Source organism: Heterobasidion irregulare (assembly GCF_000320585.1).
Source record: "Heterobasidion irregulare TC 32-1 unplaced genomic scaffold scaffold_01, whole genome shotgun sequence".
NCBI classification, from domain to species: Eukaryota; Fungi; Basidiomycota; class Agaricomycetes; order Russulales; family Bondarzewiaceae; genus Heterobasidion; species Heterobasidion irregulare.
Window position 1 is genome coordinate 1,910,917 of NW_009258197.1, and position 16,651 is coordinate 1,927,567.

Consider the following 16,651-nt stretch of genomic DNA (forward strand, 5'->3'; position numbering starts at 1 on the left):
CTTAGATAACTTACATTGAAAGTCCTCCAAAAAAACCATATCGCACACCTGTGCATACTCTCTAAACCTCTCCCATTACTCTTTCTACATGTCTGCAGAGAGTTCACTACCAGGTTTACGCCGTATTGTCACAGCGCATGTCTCTGGCGCTGCCGTTGTCAAGAGCGACATCATTATTCCTTCTACAGTGCGTTTTTTACATGACTGACCATACTCATGCTCATGCCCTATAAGCCAATATTACCAGGCCAAACGACCATCCGCACGGGAGGGTTATGGACGACAGACGCGACTCCCACGAACGACAATAACGTCGAGTACGCAAGCATTCATTGACACATCCATGTCCTCTGAACCGCGTCGGCCCGAAGTCGATCTGATCTAAATCGAATTGCAGGGTCGATGGCGCAACGCGGGAGGTCCCCGGAATGTTGGGACTCGTGATGCCCCACGGCACGAACTTCCGCTTTACAGATCTTGGCCCTGGGGAAGTCGTTCCGATGGTGAGCCTCAATTGCGTGCAGCGATCGTCAGCTAATGCCGGACTTTCCGATGCGACCTGCAGCATAGGAGCAGCTCCGTGGACTATAACATCCTAAGTATGTTTTCCTCGCCATCTCTCGTGGACACTTTAATCAAGTTCGCGCCCTAGTACAAGGCGAGCTGGTATTGATTTTGGATGACGGCGCCGAGACACACTTGAAGAACCCAGGAGACGTCGTCATACAGAGAGGAACGATTCATGGTTGGAGAAACCCAAGTAGCACATGTGCCCGTTGGGCATGCGTAGTCATCGATGCAGTGCCGATCTCTGTTGAGGGACAGGTGCTAGAGCCGTTGTGGGGAGGTGACAGCACAAAGAAATAGTCCGCAGACGGCTGAGTTTATGACATTCTTTCAAAAATGCTTCGTATCGTACAGGTATGACAGTATCAGCGAAAAATCGAACGGAAAGGCATGATCACTGGAGGTTCACAAATAGCCCACCGTCAACAAGCAGGGATGCGCCAGTGACATATTTCGCCAGATCGCTCGCCAGAAATACGACAGGTCCGGCAATGTCGTCAGGATCTTTGTGGATACGGTGGCTCAGCAAGTTTGCACGCGGCGTGTGAATCATGTACTTACTTCCAAGTCTTCCGAGAACGGTCCTATTGACCATGCCTTCCCGCTTCACGACATCGGACAGATCTTCCTTATTGATATCGGTGGCAATAGTGCCGGGGAGGATAGCGTTCGCACGAATGTTGTACTTCCCCAAGGCCACTGCGGTACTTTGCATCAAAGACAGGATGCCTGCCTTGGTGGGAGTATAGTGCCTATTCACATTGTGAGAAACGAAAGCTGGTCTGGGTAGATGTATCGACCCACACTTGTTGTCCGCCTCCTACGAGGGCTGAAATCGACGAGATTCCGATGATGGAGCCACCCTGTGGTACTTGGTCTTTCATCTGATTCGCAACGGCTGCGAAGAGTTAGCACATCTGTGCATTGTTGTTGAATGACAGTGCAAGTGACCTTGAGTGATATAAAATGAACCATCCAAGTTCACTTGCCGTGTACGGTGCCAGGTATCAAGAGGCATGGTGAGAAAGTCTGAAAAGGGACATATGCCTGCGTTGCTGACGAGTACGTCTGCGAAGCAACGTTAGTGATATGTTGTCTTGGGAATGTTGGCGGCCCTACCGATGCGTCCAAAAGCTTTGACGCCCTCCTCTACGACCTGAAAAGCAAAGCGTCAACATCAGAGGCAGATTACATCCGCACATCATGCATACATTCTTCGACGTCACAGGGTCTCCGATGTCGCCTGGAACGACCTGGACTTTTGCACCAGAGTACTTGGTAGATATTTCCTGAGACAAAGACAGGATTTCCGCCGTCGTCTCCGCGTCTCCAAAGTAATGCAAGATCAGGCCGGTCGCGCCGTGCTTCGCACATTCGATAGCACATCCTCGTCCGATGCCGCGCGAAGAGCCTGTTATGCAAACTACGCGTCCGGATAGCAGCGACATGTATACTTGAACGGTAAAGGACGCTGAGGGATGTTTCGTTTCAGGAGGGGCTGAATAAAAGTACCTCCAAATAGTCTGCAAGTGGACCGCGCGACCTTCCATGGTGCGGATTTCTGCTCAGTTTTACATACCGATCGGAATCCAACGTCCGGTGTCGTGAAGGTCGTTGCAGGTCTGCCCAGACATCGAAGTAGGTGAGAGTAGAGGAGCAGTGTCACGAGTATCCCAAGAGATAGTCTAGCGGTCATCCGGGCCGGGATCGCTTCCCACTAACCGTCACAGGGACTCGAAAGCAGCGGGACAAGGCATCCGCCATTATCCGTCTAGTGTCTGCTGGTTTGGTACTTAATACTCCTGGTGAGCCAAAATATACCCTAACTTCCACTCCGTTTCTACTCACTAAACTGACTATGGCTAAGATATGAGCGCTGCATTTAGATATTGACGCGGAACAGAAAGCTTGACAAACGCGACTTGCGGTAGATATTATGACTCTGACGCAGACCTCGGTGTCCTCAAGGACAAGACTATCGTCTTTTTCGGGTGAGCTCGGCACGTCCTTACAGACTGTACAGGTGCTCATGAGCATGTTTCTCTCAGGTTTGGGAACCAGGGTGCAGCTCAGCGCAGAATTTGAGAGATTCTGGCATTCCTAATGAGCGAATCATCATCGCCAACCGAGAAGATCACTACGCTGAAGATGCGAAGTCAAAGGGCTTCATAGTCGAACACGACTTCAACAAAGCGGGCGAGGTTGCAGACGGTAAGCATTCGAACAACCATCTATTTAAACGCACCAATACTGACCTCGAACTGCGATCCAGTCCTTTTCCTTCTCATCCCTGATCAGGTTCAACCTCGCGTGTTCAATGCCGTTGCACCAAAGCTCAAGGATTCAGTTGCAATCGTTGTCGCTAGCGGGTACAATGTCTTCTACAAATTGCTCCATTTCAGACCAACTCAGGACATCACTATGGTCGCCCCGAGGTTTTTATTTATTGTAGCTCCTATGAACGTGCACTCACTCACTTATCGCATACAGGATGATTGGCTCTTCCGTACGCACACTATACCAGAAAGGTCGAGGCTTCCCCTGCTTTGTCTCTGTGGAGCAGGATGGTACAGGTAAAGGCCTGGAAGTTGCGCTGGCACTGTCTCGCGCCATTGGTGCTACCAAGACAGGCGCGATCGCATCGTCTGTTCGTGAAGAGACCGCCATGGACTTGTTCGCTGAGCAAGGTCTCTGGCCGAACATCATAATGCTCTTCAGAGAAGCGTACAGCGTCTTGAAGGAAGCAGGATGCTCTGACGAGGCCCTGGTTTATGAAATGTATGGCTTTGGTTTTTCTGATTCGTGACGAGTGATAACGACCGTCGTGTAGGTGGATGTCCAAAGAACCCGCGGAGATCTTTGAAGCAGCTGCAGAGGAGGGGTTCATCACGCAGGTACTGAGGCCATCAACACGCCAAAGTTATTTGCAGGAAGCTCATTGATCATTTTGCAGTTGAAGCACCATTCATCAGTGTCCCAATTTGGTCAGCTCAACGGTGCTTTGAAGCTCGATGGTTCAGCCATCCGGGCACATTTCAAAGAAATCTTGTATAACCAGGTCCGTTTCTAATGTGAGATATACATTTCCACAGCTCGCTAACTCATTCTGTATGATAGGTCCTGAACGGTAAATTCCAGAAGGAGTTCACGGCGATTGAAGATGACTTGGAGAAGGAAGGCGATGAGAACCCTTTGAACGTGCTGTACAAACGATCGGAGGAGAGCGAGCTGGGCCAAGGCGAGAAGCGTGTAAGAGCAAGGCTTGGACTTTCATAGAGATCTCGACGAGAAGACCCAATCATGTTATACCATTTTCTCTTGTAGGCTTATAAGTGTGACACGTAAAGCAGATTTCCAGACCATTGAGAATTGAGATCAGACAAGCCTTGTGACATAACAAAGCGTGAACATCTTGGATAAAAGTATGCAGTCTTACGACCTAAATGGAGGCAGAGAAAAGGGGGGGAGCATGAAGGGTCGTGCGACAAAGGTTTTGTCTCTCCCAGTCGCATTGAACTGCCCTTCACAAGGATGAGCTGAATGTTGGTGATCCTCTTGTGCGACTCTTGTAGAGATGATCGGAACATGTAACTCGGAGACGGACGAGCGAGAAGAACCAGACAGGACCGATAAGTAATACGGAGATCTGGGCTCCGTAATAGGCAAAGGAGAGATCTCGATGCACGGGAGGGTGTATGTGAACGAATTGCTCCTAGTGGGTAATCCTGTTATTGAGCGGAAAGGGTCCGGCGTAGACTGGCAGTCTGTGATTGTATCGGGGGCTGCGAGCCTTTCGACGTCGATACGAGAAGGGTAACCGGAGAGAGAGAACTCTGCGGGGGGTGGCGTTGAGATAGATTCAAGGGCGGGAGGAAGACGATGGTCAAGATGATCTACGAATGATGCCATGGTGTCCACGGCTCCTTGGATCCGATCATTCTCAATAGAAAGCATATCCTCGTCGATAAGGGTACAACGTCCTGAACCTTCCAGGTCTCCAGAAAATGTCCACGGCGGGCTTGTAAATTGCATGTGTTCAGTTGAGAGGTGAGTGTCCCGAGCAGTCATGAAGCGCTTTGGAGACTCTGTTGCAATAGTCAAACTCTGAAAAGCAAGGGCCAATTGGTGCAATGCCCTCTGTTCTCCGACACCATGGTCACGGAGACCGAACATATAAGCTCGAGCTGGAAAAGAGTCGATAGCTGACATGGACAAGGAGATTATTCGAGCAAGAATACTATGCAAGATGCAAAGGGCTTCGTGTCAGGAGAGGCCGGTTTACCTCGGAGTTCTGTGTCACTGGGAAGGATTAGTTGAGATAACAGGGGCTCGAGAGGTGGGCAGATTGTATGTGTAGTCTGCTACATATTGAGACTGTCAGACGATACATGATTGAGACGAGACCGACAACGATGACAACTAAGGTTTCAATTGGTCGTCAAATACGGATTGGTCGATGCCTATTAAGCATACAGCCATTACTGTGCAGAAGTAGATCCAAGAGCAATGACATACGTTTGTTCAGAAAATCTCTAACAGGCAAAAGCTGCCACTTGCGAGAAGTTTTGGAAGTCACCAGCAGCCACATGTATTACGTCAGATATTTTCACGGGGTCGCTCTGGTAGGCTCTGTTGCACATTGCAGCCGCCGACAGACTTTGTCCTGAAAACTCTCGCCATTTGCATTGCTCGGTTCATCTTTTGAACATGTCAGAGGCTGGAAAGCTCACCGTAGAAAACCCATCGGATCATAGGTCGTATGTACACATCTCTTCTCTGCATCATGTTGTTGACTTTGAATAGGACTCGCTCAAGGGACCATTCTTCTGATACTCTCCACACCAGACGGTCGCATAGGTCACCTTCAAGGGATAGGGATCGGAGACGTAAGGAACGTGATCATGAAGACCGTCGCAAGAGAAGTCGCAGCCATGACAGGAGCTTGCGGGAACGGCGAAGTCGTTCTCGTGATAGGTCCCACCGAGATGGACCTAGAGAGAGAGAGCGGGACCGAGACAAGGAAAAAGACAAACGTCATCGTGACAGAGGAGAAAGTCGCCACAGTCACCGCGACCGCGAAGACAAAGATGGGCGACGCCGCAAGCGCGACGAAGAAATGAATGACTCTGTCGAGTCCCGCGATCATGATGAACGCGCGAAGAAAAAGCGTAGCGACAACATTATAGACGCGGAGGCTCTACCACATCCACCTACATCCGCAGGTCTACCCGCGCCTCCTCTTCCCCTGCGAGATAGTCCTCGCAGAGGATCAGACAGAGGACATTCGCACGATAGGCCACCTCGATTGCCCCGCGACCCACGCGACGAATTTGACGACCCACCGAGGTACAGGGCAGGTCGCGAAAGAGACAGAGAGCTTGATCGTCGTGATGACCGCCGCAATGATGACCGCCGTAGACCTCGAAGGTCACCGCCACCGCCACCGCCACCCATGAAGTGCGCATCGTCTGTCTGGCTCATAGAATGGTCACTAAATATCTTCATCCCAGAAGACCTTCTCCAACTTACGATCTTCCACCTGATGACCCTATGAATGAGGAGCCAAAGGAGGACGATTCGGAAGCTCGTTCTGTCTTCGTATCTCAGCTTGCCGCACGTCTTACTGCCCGTGATCTCGGATACTTCTTTGAGGATAAATTGGGTGAGGGCACAGTCCTTGATGCGAGGATTGTGACAGACAGATTGTCTAGGCGATCAAAAGGGTAAGAGTTCATCTTATGAACTATGAACAATGTCGCCTGATCATCTCAATAGTATTGGTTACGTTGAATTCCGTGCCATTGATCTGGTTGAGAAGGCTCTCGCACTAAGTGGAACGGTGGTTATGGGCCTCCCTATCATGGTCCAGTTAACTGAATCTGAAAGGAACAGACTTCATCCAGGAGACGGGTCTGTATGACACTTTTGGATGTAGTATTGTACTGACCTATGAGACATTTAGGAACCTCAACCTTCCACCTGGTGTCAGTGCGCCGCACGGGGCCATGCAGTACGTTCTACGTTGTTGTTCTCAAGTTGACCAATTTTAAGACTTCTCAAGATTATACGTCGGTTCCCTGCATTTCAATCTCACCGAAAGCGATATTAAGCAGGTGTTTGAACCATTTGGAGAACTTGAATTTGTCGATCTTCACAGGGATCCCATGACTGGTCGAAGCAAAGGCTATGCATTTGTCCAGTGAGTGATTGGCTATTGATATTACAAGTATTCGGGTTTCACCCCTTGCGTTGTTTACAGGTACAAGAAGAGCGAAGACGCGAAAATGGCTTTGGACCAGATGGAAGGCTTCGAGCTCGCGGGTCGTACAGTCAGTATTGCAAAATCGTCTTGCACTTAGCCTTTTGAAACTCATATCATTTAGTTACGGGTCAATACGGTGCATGAGAAGGGAACTACAAGATACACTCAGCAGGATTCCTTAGATGAAGCTGGCGGTATGCATGATCATGAAAATTTGTCTTCAGCTTATCTCATTGTTTTGAACACCTTAGGCGGTAATTTGAATGCAGCATCTCGTCAGGCGCTGATGCAGAAACTTGCCAGGATTGAACCTGCTCGAGACAAACAGGAACCGATGTAAGGGTTGTCAATCGTTTTATCAATCCTTGACGACGCTGACGTCCATATTAGCATGAAACCCAACATTCCGCAAGCTATGGAATCCAAGTCGGTCCTGCTCAAGAACATGTTCGATCCTGAAGAGTACGCTTTTTGCACTTTCAAATAATTTGTTGTGCTTTTCCTTATTGTCCTTTAGGGAAACCGAACGGGATTGGGACAAGGACCTTGCTGACGATGTTAAAGGCGAATGTGAAGAAAAGTATGGCCCCGTAGACCGTATCAAGGTCGTGAAAGAGTCACAGGTAATGATTTATCTATTGATTTTCTTTGTGTCCTAATGTGCGACGGCTATTTTACAGGGAGAGATTTATCTCAAGTTCGGCACGGTCGATGCAGCTCGCCAAGCTGTCCAAGGACTGAATGGTCGCTGGTTTGGTGGAAAACCGGTGTCGGCTGCTTTCGTCTCGGACGCGATCATGCAAGCTTACCAATGATTTAAGCCGGTTCAGGATAGTCACCCTTGGGGTGTTGCAATTTCCAGGTTTTTCCTGAAGTGCATCCTACTAAATTTCTAAAATCATGCAAACAGAAAAAGAACCGACGAATATGGCTTGTAATCAGTTTTTTAGGTTGATTTTTCATGCAGTATCAGTATTTTATGCTGTGCAAACCCTCAGCCTGCTAGTGGCGGACAAAACAGATGCGCAGAGGCAGGTTCTGTCGTTACTTTCAAATATCAAAGACCTGTTCTTTCTCTCAGTTACTCTTTTTCTGCAATAGATCAGCGTCGCTATCGAAAGAGTGATGTTCTAGTATGGTTCAAAATGCCTTGTTGGGACTAAGGTCCACGGTTGATTCTTGCTTGCAGACTCGTCACATCATATTGTGCACCATACAGTAGCCGTCGATCGCATGCGACAGTCTCGTAATCACGAACATCTTGGGGCTACCTTGATACCTCTAGGTATTCATTCACCAATCTTTTTGTAGACTGGCCGTAATCAAGACAAGTAATTGTCTCTAGTCATAAATGTCAACGAAGTCAAACTTCAACGAAGCCATGTTCATAGCGAGTATATTAGTACATCCACCGGAAAGAAGGCGACTGGTGGCCCTCACCCAGAGCCTGGGTGGAGACATCAGCCGCCGTGATACTGACACCTTGCTCCCTGTTTTTTCTCCTATTCTCCCATCGCATATACACACCCATGCTGTCATGATCGATTTATTAGAATATATTATTTGAAATTTGATTCCTTCTGCTAAGAGAGATGCTAACCTTGCCACAAGGACCAGACAAAACGCACCGAACACAGCTAGACAAAGTACGTCAACTCTGCATCAGGTCAATAACGGAGTGCATACCAGATGTGATAAGCGCAGGGACGTATTTCGGCTCATCCTTTGCACGAAAGACATTCGTAGATATGAGACCAGCAGCGTTCGCTATGGCGACTTGTATGCCGAACAACAAGCCTTCAGTATCACTTCAAATCAAAGGAACATTGAAATGTATATACCCATGACTGCTGCAACAACAGCCCGGCGGTTCTCACTGGGCGTATTATTGGCGTACCACGATGCAACGAGCACAGAAGGTGCAAAAGCCTGAATAGAACGTGAGATGGTCCAGGATGAAAACGGTGAATCAATTACGAACACCCATAGTGAGTAGAAAGCACGCAAAATATGCTACTGCCTTCCTTTCGGTAGGGTCGATACAGCCTAATATGATAAAGCCCGTCAAAGCCGTCGCTAATGGGATGCATCTATGGCCAGATTAGACATCCTATCGCATACGGAATGTTGTGTGGCTTTTACATGTGGATGGACCGTTCACGGAAATGGTCAGAAGAGAAGGTCAGGACGAGAAGGGCGACGGTGCCCACGATGTTCGGAGCGATAGTATATAAATTGGTCTTGACGGTGCTGTATCCTAAGCTTGCGACAATCTGTGGCAGGAAGTTGTTAACACTTGCGAGAGGGACACCGAGCGCTAGGCTGATAAACGCCCAAATCCAATAGTGCCAATCCTTGAAAGGGCGAAAGGCATCGCGAATGTTCAGTTTTTCATTCACGGCAGTAGATGAGTCGGAGAGGATTCGAATGGCAGCGATTTCTTTTTCACGTTCCGTGAGGAACCACCATGTGGTGGGAGACCGCGGCTGTGGGTTATTGGGATGATAAGCAGATAGTATTACTCGGTATAGATGGAATTCACCAGCCAAAGGAGGGCGAAGACCGCAAAAATGACCGTTGCCCCTCCTGTTGTGGTTCAGGTCACCATATATCCGAAGTACCTCGAGGCGTACCTTCCACCCAAAACAAGAATTGCCAAGAGTGATATTTCGGATCATGGATATGAAACACTCCAAAAGCGAGAAGACCTGATGGCAGCCTTACTTCATGGAGATGTACATCGATTCTTCAGGCATGGTACTTACCAGAGAACGCCCCAGCGATAGAAGCAGCAGCTAGAAAATCTGATGTAATTTTTTGCAGCTTGGAATTGTAAGGATACCTATCGTACCATAGAAGAGGCCCACTCGGGAGGCGAGCTCGTTTCGCTTGTAAAACGTAGATAAGTAGAAAACCTGAATGAAGCAAACAGTCAAATTAAAACTTCGGCATGTCGAAGTGAAGAAAACATACCACTCCAGGAAGCATTGCTGATTCGAATATGCCTAGAAAGAATCTGATAGCAAAGATTTGCGAGAAATTCTTCGCAGCAGCCGTGCATAATGCCCTGACCGCGGCGACTAAGTACAAGCGCATAGGGGAAGTAAACGTGAGTGTCATACATGGTGCCCTAGTAGAGATAAATGGATCATCCACATGCAATAGAATAGGGGATAGATTACATACAAAACCAATCATCATGATGGGCAAGACTCGAGCGGCGGAGAATCTCTTGATGAAGATACTAATCGGTGTGCCAAATCTGAATAAATAAGATAGGGATTAAGTGCGGTCGAATTGTACTTCACGCAAGAAGGCAGGTCGCCTGCTTACAAGCAGAAGGGTACCTATCCAGTAATTTCAAGTGAGTGAGTATGTATTGCCAGGAACATTCAATAAGCTTACGTAGAAGATCATGACCAAAAGGTAGTACTTCACAGACGTGGCTGAGAATGTGCTGCGAGGAGAAAATCATAAAACCTTACTTGGTCACCCGTCAAATGAGTGTCCTGTAATCAAGAGTCAACGACAACACTATACTCAGGAAGGGCGAAAATCGACTTTATCCCATCCGTCTGTCTTCGCGTTTCCAACATTTCCCTTATCCAACGCATTGCAAAGGTACCTGTCCAGATAGCCGCGTCAACATCAAGTACCAGAGATCATGGCATATACATACATGAAAGTGAGCGGTGGTAGAAGGAGCCAGTCGAACTTGCGAAGCAACCGAAGTTCCTCATCTCGAGGAACTTCAGCAACTCCGCGTATACTCACAGCATCGTTTGTCTTCAAAGACCCTGCTTTCTCGGGTACGCTTTCATCGACCTCCGAAACTTGATTCACGGTCTGGGCGCTCAGTTGATTCATCGACGAAGACGAAGGGGTGAGAACGGTTACTTGTGGCCGTCCAAGTTCCTAGAACTATATAAACAATACCATAATTGTCGAAGCCAGATGCGTCATAGTCTGTCAAGGTCAATGGAGATAGGGTATCAGCAGGTCAGAAAAGAAGCCAGGTCCCAGTGCAAGATATCAGAGACGGGCATCATAGCGCTTAATGATGATAACCTCGCTTTCTGCAGACGAGATTTGGTCCGGCAGCGACGGTGAAACGGTTGAGCAAAGAATGTTTGATTTCTGCGATAATATGTATGCAATATCCTGACTAGTTGCACATTGTTCGGAATGGAAAGGAACAGCAGACTTACCCTCATCGCCCCGGCGAGCTGAAACAGGCGTTTCATGTGTCCAGATAACATGTCACGCATGCTCACGTGGGCCGCGAAGTACATCGATGGAAGGCTCCCACATCTTCCACAACACCGTCCACCATGTCCACCGTGGAGAAAATCAACGCACCTGAGAACCCATCCTACTCTCATATTCTCTGTGAGTATCCCATGCTGCTTCCAAGGGCTTAACGGACCTCTGGACTGAACGTTTCGACAGCCCATGCTACGAAAGTTCCTGGACTCATCTTCTTGAGTGGTCAGACACCAGTGGGTGCAGATGGCAAATTAGTTGCAGGAGGAATCGAGGAGCACACGGTTATTATGATTGATTATGTTCAATGTCTTCCGACTGAACAAAATATCCTGACATGCATCTAGGCGCAGTGCATTGCTAACTTGGGTAACGTGCTGAAGGCTGCTGGCTCTTCCTGGGAGAAGGTCGTGAAGGTCAACGTTTACCTCAAAGATATGGACAACTTCTCTGCCATGAACGAGGTCTACGAGAAGGTAGGTGTCTGTGTTTATGAACGTTCTTGATCAGTGTGCTGATGATCCTCTCAGCTGTTACCAACTCCGAAGCCGGCACGGACGTGCATCCAGGCTGCTAAGTTACCTGGGGGTGTTGATGTTGAGATCGAAGCAATTGCAGCTGCATGAATGGCCATAAGTCGTGGTGAAACGAAATGTATCTTTGTACAACCTCAGATATAACATAGCATGAAATTTCAGTGCATTGTTTCCCATAAGTATTCTTGTTCAACGTTTCGTTTGAGCTACGCTGTACCGAAAGCCTTTGCCAATGCTACTGCCGCGTCTGAAACCAATTGCTTTCCAATTGATAATACCCTGCGAAAAAAAGATCTCAACAGTATTCGATAGATTAGAGTGTATGACTCACCCTGATGATCGCGCACACGAAAAAAAGCACCATAAGTACGGCAACTGTAACAAGGAAAGAGACATACCATCCATAGCCATGATCGGGTGAGGAGCACCCTTGTAAATTGCTAGCTCAACCTCAACACCATTCTCCTTGAGCTTCTCGCCATACGCGATCCCTTCGTCTCTCAGCACATCCAGCTGGGCAACTCCAATCCAGGCAGGGGGTGATTTTTGAAAAAGCTCATGGGGCGCAAACAGCGGCGAAGCATCCCATTTCGACCAGTCCTCCTTGTTGGGCAGGTAGTTATTCTTGAACCAAGTCATCCTCGCAGGCGATAACCATGCCGTATTCTTGTTCTCAGCCCAGGATGGCTGGGCTTTGCCGTCTTCCGTGGCGGTATTGTCTGTTACAGGTACGACAAGGAGCTGAAAGACAAGGGGGATAGGAGGCGTCGAAAGAGCAGCTTTATGTGCAAGGATCGCCGCGAGATTCCCGCCACTTCACGAAACAATGAGAATGTAAATATGACACTGACTCGATGACAGAGCTCACCTTGAAGAACCCCCGACAGCGATTTGCTCGGGATTAATTCCCAACACGGTCTTTCCATCTTTCCGCACCCATTCCAAGGATTCCACAGCGTCTTCCACAGCTGCAGGATACGGGTTTTCAGGAGCTAGGCGATAATCAACAGATACCACTACGCATTTCGCATCTGGAAGCAAATGAACCAAAGCACACGAAAGAATATATAGGTACCTACGTTTGCACATTCTTGTTGAGAATGCATTCTCTGAGTTAATATTTCCTAAAGTCCAGCCGCCTGTGTGTACCTCCCATGGTCAGAATCTCGACCAGAAGTATCACGAAGAAAGGAAATTCGCACCTCCGTGGAAAAAAATGAAGACAGGCCATCCCGCACTGGGCACCTCGCCCTCGGGAGTAAAAATACGGACACCGCATTGGCTCAAAGAATAATCCTTCGTGCTCCCGACTTTCAAAGGTAAAGATCCCCCAGGAACAGCAGGCCCATTACGTATCGCAGGGTCCCAAGGACGCTCATGGGGTTGTACTATCGTGATAAGATGTTCGTTGTGAAATGCGACATACTCGGGATCGAGGCGAGGAAGTATGTCAGGATGAAGTGGAAAATGTTGCGCCATGGCGGGATGATAGACCGGACGATACCACGGCGAAATGTGTCTCCCGCAACCCGTGGTTTTTGAGAGCGATTAAATTATCGAGGAACGACATACCGGCGGCAAGATCGGGTACCCTTTGGCCTGAGGGAATACCTGGGAATACGGGCTCGTACGGGCCGCTCGCCGCGGCGACAGGACAAACAAAAGGAAATGAAGCAGCTCATGAGACCTGCTGAAATCCAACCCAAGATCCCGCGATAGCACTTTGCCAATCTTCTTGCCTCCAAGCCAATCTTCTACCACGGAAACATGACCACCTTACCAACGCAGACAACAACACCGCACAATTTCCTCGAATTGTCAAGCAAGGATGCCCTTGCGAAGGAGTTCGTAGGCAAGCCGCTCGAAGCATTGAGAACGCCAGCATTCGTCATCGATAGGGCCGTTTTCGCGAAAAACTGCGCTAGGATGCATGCGAATGCTGAGCAATGGGGAGCGAGCTTCAGAGCACATCTGAAAACACACAAGGTCCTCATGTTTGAAGATCGTAGGGCGTAGAAATGCTGATGATGGATTTAGACTGCGGAAGGAACTAGGTTGCAGTTGATTTCAAGCGTAGCTAAGACAGATGCTGTGGTCGTATCGACAATGATGGAAGCTTGGCAAGTCGTAAAAGCTCGGTTGGTGGCGGATGGAACAGTGAAGGATGTCCGTTGTCGCTGTCCGTTCTTGATGACTAGTCGAAACTGAGACTTTGTGACATCTAGATTCTGTATGGTCTGCCTGTCGCGATCAACAAACTAAAGGACCTCTCAGAATTGTGGGACGAGGTGTCTCCGTACGGTGGAGTGGTTCGCCTCCTCGTTGATCACCCGAGACAGGTTGAGGCACTTGAGGCATTCGAAGGATCTAGAAATATTCCCCGAAAATGGTCAGTCTTCGTCAAAGTGGATGGTGGACAAAGGTATGTTTGTGACCTTGCTACCAAATGTTGTTGGTCAGTCATGATAGCGAACTAGCCGAGCTGGAGTATCAACCACAACACCAGAATTTGAGTCGCTGTTAACAACACTGTTCGCATCTCAAGCGATTTCCGTGTATGGATTCTACTGCCACGCTGGTAACGCGTACGCATCGACATCGTTGACGGAGGCATCGTCCTTTCTCTCCTCCGAAGTCGAGGCTGTGAACAAGGCGGCCGAAATCGCCAATTCATTGATTTCTCGGTCTCAAGGAGGAGGAAATCGGGAAGCCTTCGTCCTCTCGGTTGGCTCAACTCCTACCGCTCACAGCGCATCGGCAGAAACAAGAGCTAGACTCTCGTCTCTTCTACATGGCACGCTAGAGTTGCACGCAGGTAAGAGAACCGTTGAGATTGACAAAATATAGCTAACAATGACGGCGTACCAGGCAACTATCCCATGCTTGACCTACAGCAACTACACACAAACCTCATTGACCCTCAACAAATTGCGCAACGTGTCCTGGCAACCGTGATATCATATTATCCTAGACGAGGCCCTAACGGCTCTGACGAAGCCCTTTGCGATGCCGGGGCCATTGCCATGAGCAAAGACACTGGGCCAAGCGGCGGATATGGAGATGTCATTGGAAAGTCGTGGCAATTGGGCAGGGTATCCCAGGAGCACGGCATTTTGACGCGAACAACCGGTAGCCCCGGTGATGTGTTGGACATCGGAAGTGTGGTGCAAATTATTGGACAGCATGCGTGTCTGATTGCAGCTGCATATCCCTGGTATTATGTTGTGGATTCTGATCTAGAGGGAGGCGGAGACGAGGTAGTAGATGTGTGGGTTCCAATGAAAGGCTGGTGAAGCCTGTGCACTGATCCTAGAGGAAAAAAAACAAGAAGTTGAAGGCTTTTTTTCGTCCAAGGCTCGCGCAAGAGAAGAAAGATGGTCAGAGGCCGGCCCGTTGCACCGGATGGTTAAATAAGGCATTGTATTCTCACACTGCTCTTCAACACTCGGCCACTGTGACCTCATCTTGCACCTTCACCAAAGCCGCCTGCCATGGCGCTCGACGACTACGACGCTGATGCAACTGAGTTGCTCGAGACATATGGTCCGCACGGCTTATTTCTTCTAGTGGAGTGATTCTTACTCTCGTGGTAGATTTTCTCATGAAATACATTATCATCGGTGCGCTCCACCATCGTGTGACTGACTCCCCCTTCAGCTGATAAAGAGCTCATCTGGCTGCTGGTAGGCGAAGCAGGAACGGGAAAGTCTTGCCTACTTCATCATTTCACCCACAACTCCTGTTCGTACTTATTTCCGCTACCGAACCACAGCAAGATCGAGTCTGATTTTGAACGCACCAGTCAAGGATCACTCACAACACACGATCGGAGTGGAGTTTTCTAGTAGAACGGTCAAGCTCGGAGAGAAACGTATAAAGCTTCAGGTGCGACTCGTTTTCGCGCGCACGCTTGCATTCGTTTTTATGTTGGCGGTAGCTATGGGATACAGCTGGACAGGAACGATTCCGGTTGGTACCAGTGATTCTGTCCTTGTATGTTTCTCATCAATCAATTGTAAAACAGGTCTGTGACCCGCAGCTACTATCGAGGTGCAGCAGGTGCCATTTTGGTATACGATATCACAGAGTACGTACTCTCCCTCCGCTCACCTCAACATGACATTCAATCCACGCTTTTCATTAGTCGACAGTCTTTCCTCAATCTCTCGAGATGGTTGCAAGATGCAAGGGCACTTGCCAGCCCACACCTCGTTGCTGTCTTAGTAGGGAACAAGTCTGATAGAGAGGAGGACAGGGAAGTAGAGTGGTCAGAAGCAAGCCGTTGGGCGGCCGAGAACGGTATGGTCGTGTCTGCTTCCCGATCGAACGCGCTCACGATTCAACAGATGTCCATTTCCTCGAGGTCTCCTCATTAACAGGCGATAATGTTGAGGCACCATTTCTCCTCGCGGCTCGCTCTATATTACTCTCCATCGAGTCAGGAGCCCTTGATCCGGAAAAGGTTGGTAGTGGTGTCAGCTATGGAGACCGCGCGCTTCGGCGTGTAAATAGCTCAAGTAGATTGAGTTTCGGGAGCCTCAGCGGTGGACGACGACGAGGTGGGACCGCTAAGCTCAAACTCAAGGATCTGGTACCGGGCGCGGGTGGACGCCGATGTTGCTAAGGTTGCAAATCCATGCAGCTGTGTATACTTTAGACATGAGGCTTCCCTTTCAGCTCCAGTAGGACCATTGCTGTGTGAGTATTTGTACTCAATGTATTTCGTGCTGAGCTGACTATGTTCGTCTAGCCAAATGTTACTTGTATAGTCTATATTTCTCATCCTTTCCATCATGCTTTCCTACATGACTCTTACTGTAATCCATACCCATCATTCGCTATACCACCACACTCTCTCACTCCACTTCGTGAGTAGATCCCTCACACACTATTTGACATGTTTTCCCATCATGTTCTTCTTCTTGCTCGGCAAGCTACGTGTATTGACCACTGGGTTAATTTGTACCAATGGACGGACGGACTTTGCTACTCCTTCTCATTGCCCGTCCAGGTGACCCAGCCT

General features: G+C 48.8%; 10 protein-coding genes across 10 annotated transcripts; 7 read left to right on the forward strand and 3 right to left on the reverse strand.

Annotated features, from left to right (window-relative positions):
* Positions 1–3: 3 nt before the first annotated feature.
* Positions 4–919, forward strand: HETIRDRAFT_437768 (uncharacterized protein). Its single transcript, XM_009542803.1, has 5 exons — positions 4–187; positions 235–317; positions 398–503; positions 566–599; positions 653–919. The coding sequence occupies exons 1-5, from the start codon at positions 89–91 to the stop codon at positions 865–867; spliced, it is 537 nt and encodes a 178-aa protein (XP_009541098.1). The 5' UTR covers positions 4–88; the 3' UTR covers positions 868–919.
* Positions 920–961: 42 nt separating this feature from the next.
* On the reverse strand, positions 962–2,233 carry HETIRDRAFT_456869 (uncharacterized protein; the record flags this gene model as incomplete). Its single annotated transcript, XM_009542804.1, has 7 exons — positions 2,080–2,233; positions 1,779–2,020; positions 1,687–1,723; positions 1,519–1,635; positions 1,372–1,465; positions 1,129–1,319; positions 962–1,071 (listed from the first exon to the last, which is right to left on the reverse strand). Exons 2-7 carry the CDS (start codon positions 2,013–2,015, stop codon positions 962–964), a joined length of 786 nt encoding a protein of 261 aa, XP_009541099.1. The 5' UTR covers positions 2,016–2,020; positions 2,080–2,233.
* A 270-nt stretch (positions 2,234–2,503) lies between these two features.
* HETIRDRAFT_306071 (uncharacterized protein) lies at positions 2,504–3,509 on the forward strand (the record flags this gene model as incomplete). Its single annotated transcript, XM_009542805.1, has 5 exons — positions 2,504–2,558; positions 2,629–2,778; positions 2,840–3,002; positions 3,058–3,345; positions 3,398–3,509. 5 exons carry the CDS (start codon positions 2,504–2,506, stop codon positions 3,507–3,509), a joined length of 768 nt encoding a protein of 255 aa, XP_009541100.1.
* A 2,174-nt stretch (positions 3,510–5,683) lies between these two features.
* On the forward strand, positions 5,684–7,644 carry HETIRDRAFT_99556 (uncharacterized protein; the record flags this gene model as incomplete). The annotated part of the gene is made up of 11 exons (XM_009542806.1): positions 5,684–6,024; positions 6,078–6,290; positions 6,343–6,477; positions 6,530–6,577; positions 6,629–6,766; positions 6,827–6,896; positions 6,951–7,023; positions 7,081–7,165; positions 7,220–7,291; positions 7,347–7,452; positions 7,510–7,644. 11 exons carry the CDS (start codon positions 5,684–5,686, stop codon positions 7,642–7,644), a joined length of 1,416 nt encoding a protein of 471 aa, XP_009541101.1.
* An 85-nt stretch (positions 7,645–7,729) lies between these two features.
* HETIRDRAFT_166699 (uncharacterized protein) lies at positions 7,730–7,930 on the forward strand (the record flags this gene model as incomplete). The annotated part of the gene is made up of 1 exon (XM_009542807.1): positions 7,730–7,930. One exon carries the CDS (start codon positions 7,730–7,732, stop codon positions 7,928–7,930), a length of 201 nt encoding a protein of 66 aa, XP_009541102.1.
* Positions 7,931–8,228: 298 nt separating this feature from the next.
* HETIRDRAFT_40642 (major facilitator superfamily) lies at positions 8,229–10,696 on the reverse strand (the record flags this gene model as incomplete). Its single annotated transcript, XM_009542016.1, has 16 exons — positions 8,229–8,361; positions 8,430–8,466; positions 8,516–8,605; positions 8,671–8,758; positions 8,811–8,919; positions 8,972–9,315; positions 9,372–9,415; positions 9,463–9,552; positions 9,672–9,744; positions 9,803–9,871; positions 9,986–10,091; positions 10,163–10,176; positions 10,235–10,261; positions 10,315–10,338; positions 10,391–10,454; positions 10,509–10,696. The coding sequence occupies 16 exons, from the start codon at positions 10,694–10,696 to the stop codon at positions 8,229–8,231; spliced, it is 1,500 nt and encodes a 499-aa protein (XP_009540311.1).
* A 464-nt stretch (positions 10,697–11,160) lies between these two features.
* HETIRDRAFT_99559 (uncharacterized protein) lies at positions 11,161–11,718 on the forward strand (the record flags this gene model as incomplete). The annotated part of the gene is made up of 4 exons (XM_009542808.1): positions 11,161–11,218; positions 11,279–11,376; positions 11,440–11,568; positions 11,623–11,718. The coding sequence occupies 4 exons, from the start codon at positions 11,161–11,163 to the stop codon at positions 11,716–11,718; spliced, it is 381 nt and encodes a 126-aa protein (XP_009541103.1).
* HETIRDRAFT_59173 (Esterase/lipase/thioesterase) lies at positions 11,717–13,107 on the reverse strand (the record flags this gene model as incomplete). Its single annotated transcript, XM_009542102.1, has 5 exons — positions 11,717–11,908; positions 12,027–12,442; positions 12,497–12,659; positions 12,708–12,767; positions 12,831–13,107. The coding sequence occupies 5 exons, from the start codon at positions 13,105–13,107 to the stop codon at positions 11,835–11,837; spliced, it is 990 nt and encodes a 329-aa protein (XP_009540397.1). The 3' UTR covers positions 11,717–11,834.
* A 288-nt stretch (positions 13,108–13,395) lies between these two features.
* On the forward strand, positions 13,396–14,921 carry HETIRDRAFT_306271 (uncharacterized protein; the record flags this gene model as incomplete). The annotated part of the gene is made up of 5 exons (XM_009542809.1): positions 13,396–13,614; positions 13,666–13,794; positions 13,854–14,050; positions 14,106–14,443; positions 14,497–14,921. 5 exons carry the CDS (start codon positions 13,396–13,398, stop codon positions 14,919–14,921), a joined length of 1,308 nt encoding a protein of 435 aa, XP_009541104.1.
* A 192-nt stretch (positions 14,922–15,113) lies between these two features.
* HETIRDRAFT_443104 (uncharacterized protein) lies at positions 15,114–16,252 on the forward strand (the record flags this gene model as incomplete). The annotated part of the gene is made up of 8 exons (XM_009542810.1): positions 15,114–15,171; positions 15,222–15,248; positions 15,316–15,369; positions 15,431–15,513; positions 15,566–15,597; positions 15,653–15,715; positions 15,773–15,927; positions 15,975–16,252. Exons 1-8 carry the CDS (start codon positions 15,120–15,122, stop codon positions 16,250–16,252), a joined length of 744 nt encoding a protein of 247 aa, XP_009541105.1. The 5' UTR covers positions 15,114–15,119.
* Positions 16,253–16,651: the final 399 nt, after the last annotated feature.

Bases quoted from the DNA above. Each gene is read 5' to 3' on its own strand.
- HETIRDRAFT_437768 (XM_009542803.1), top strand. From the start codon at position 89: ATGTCTGCAGAGAGTTCACTACCAGGTTTACGCCGTATTGTCACAGCG. The intron at 504-565 runs GTGAGCCTCAAT...TGCGACCTGCAG, and splicing joins CTGGGGAAGTCGTTCCGATG to CATAGGAGCAGCTCCGTGGA. The intron at 600-652 runs GTATGTTTTCCT...TTCGCGCCCTAG, and splicing joins CGTGGACTATAACATCCTAA to TACAAGGCGAGCTGGTATTG.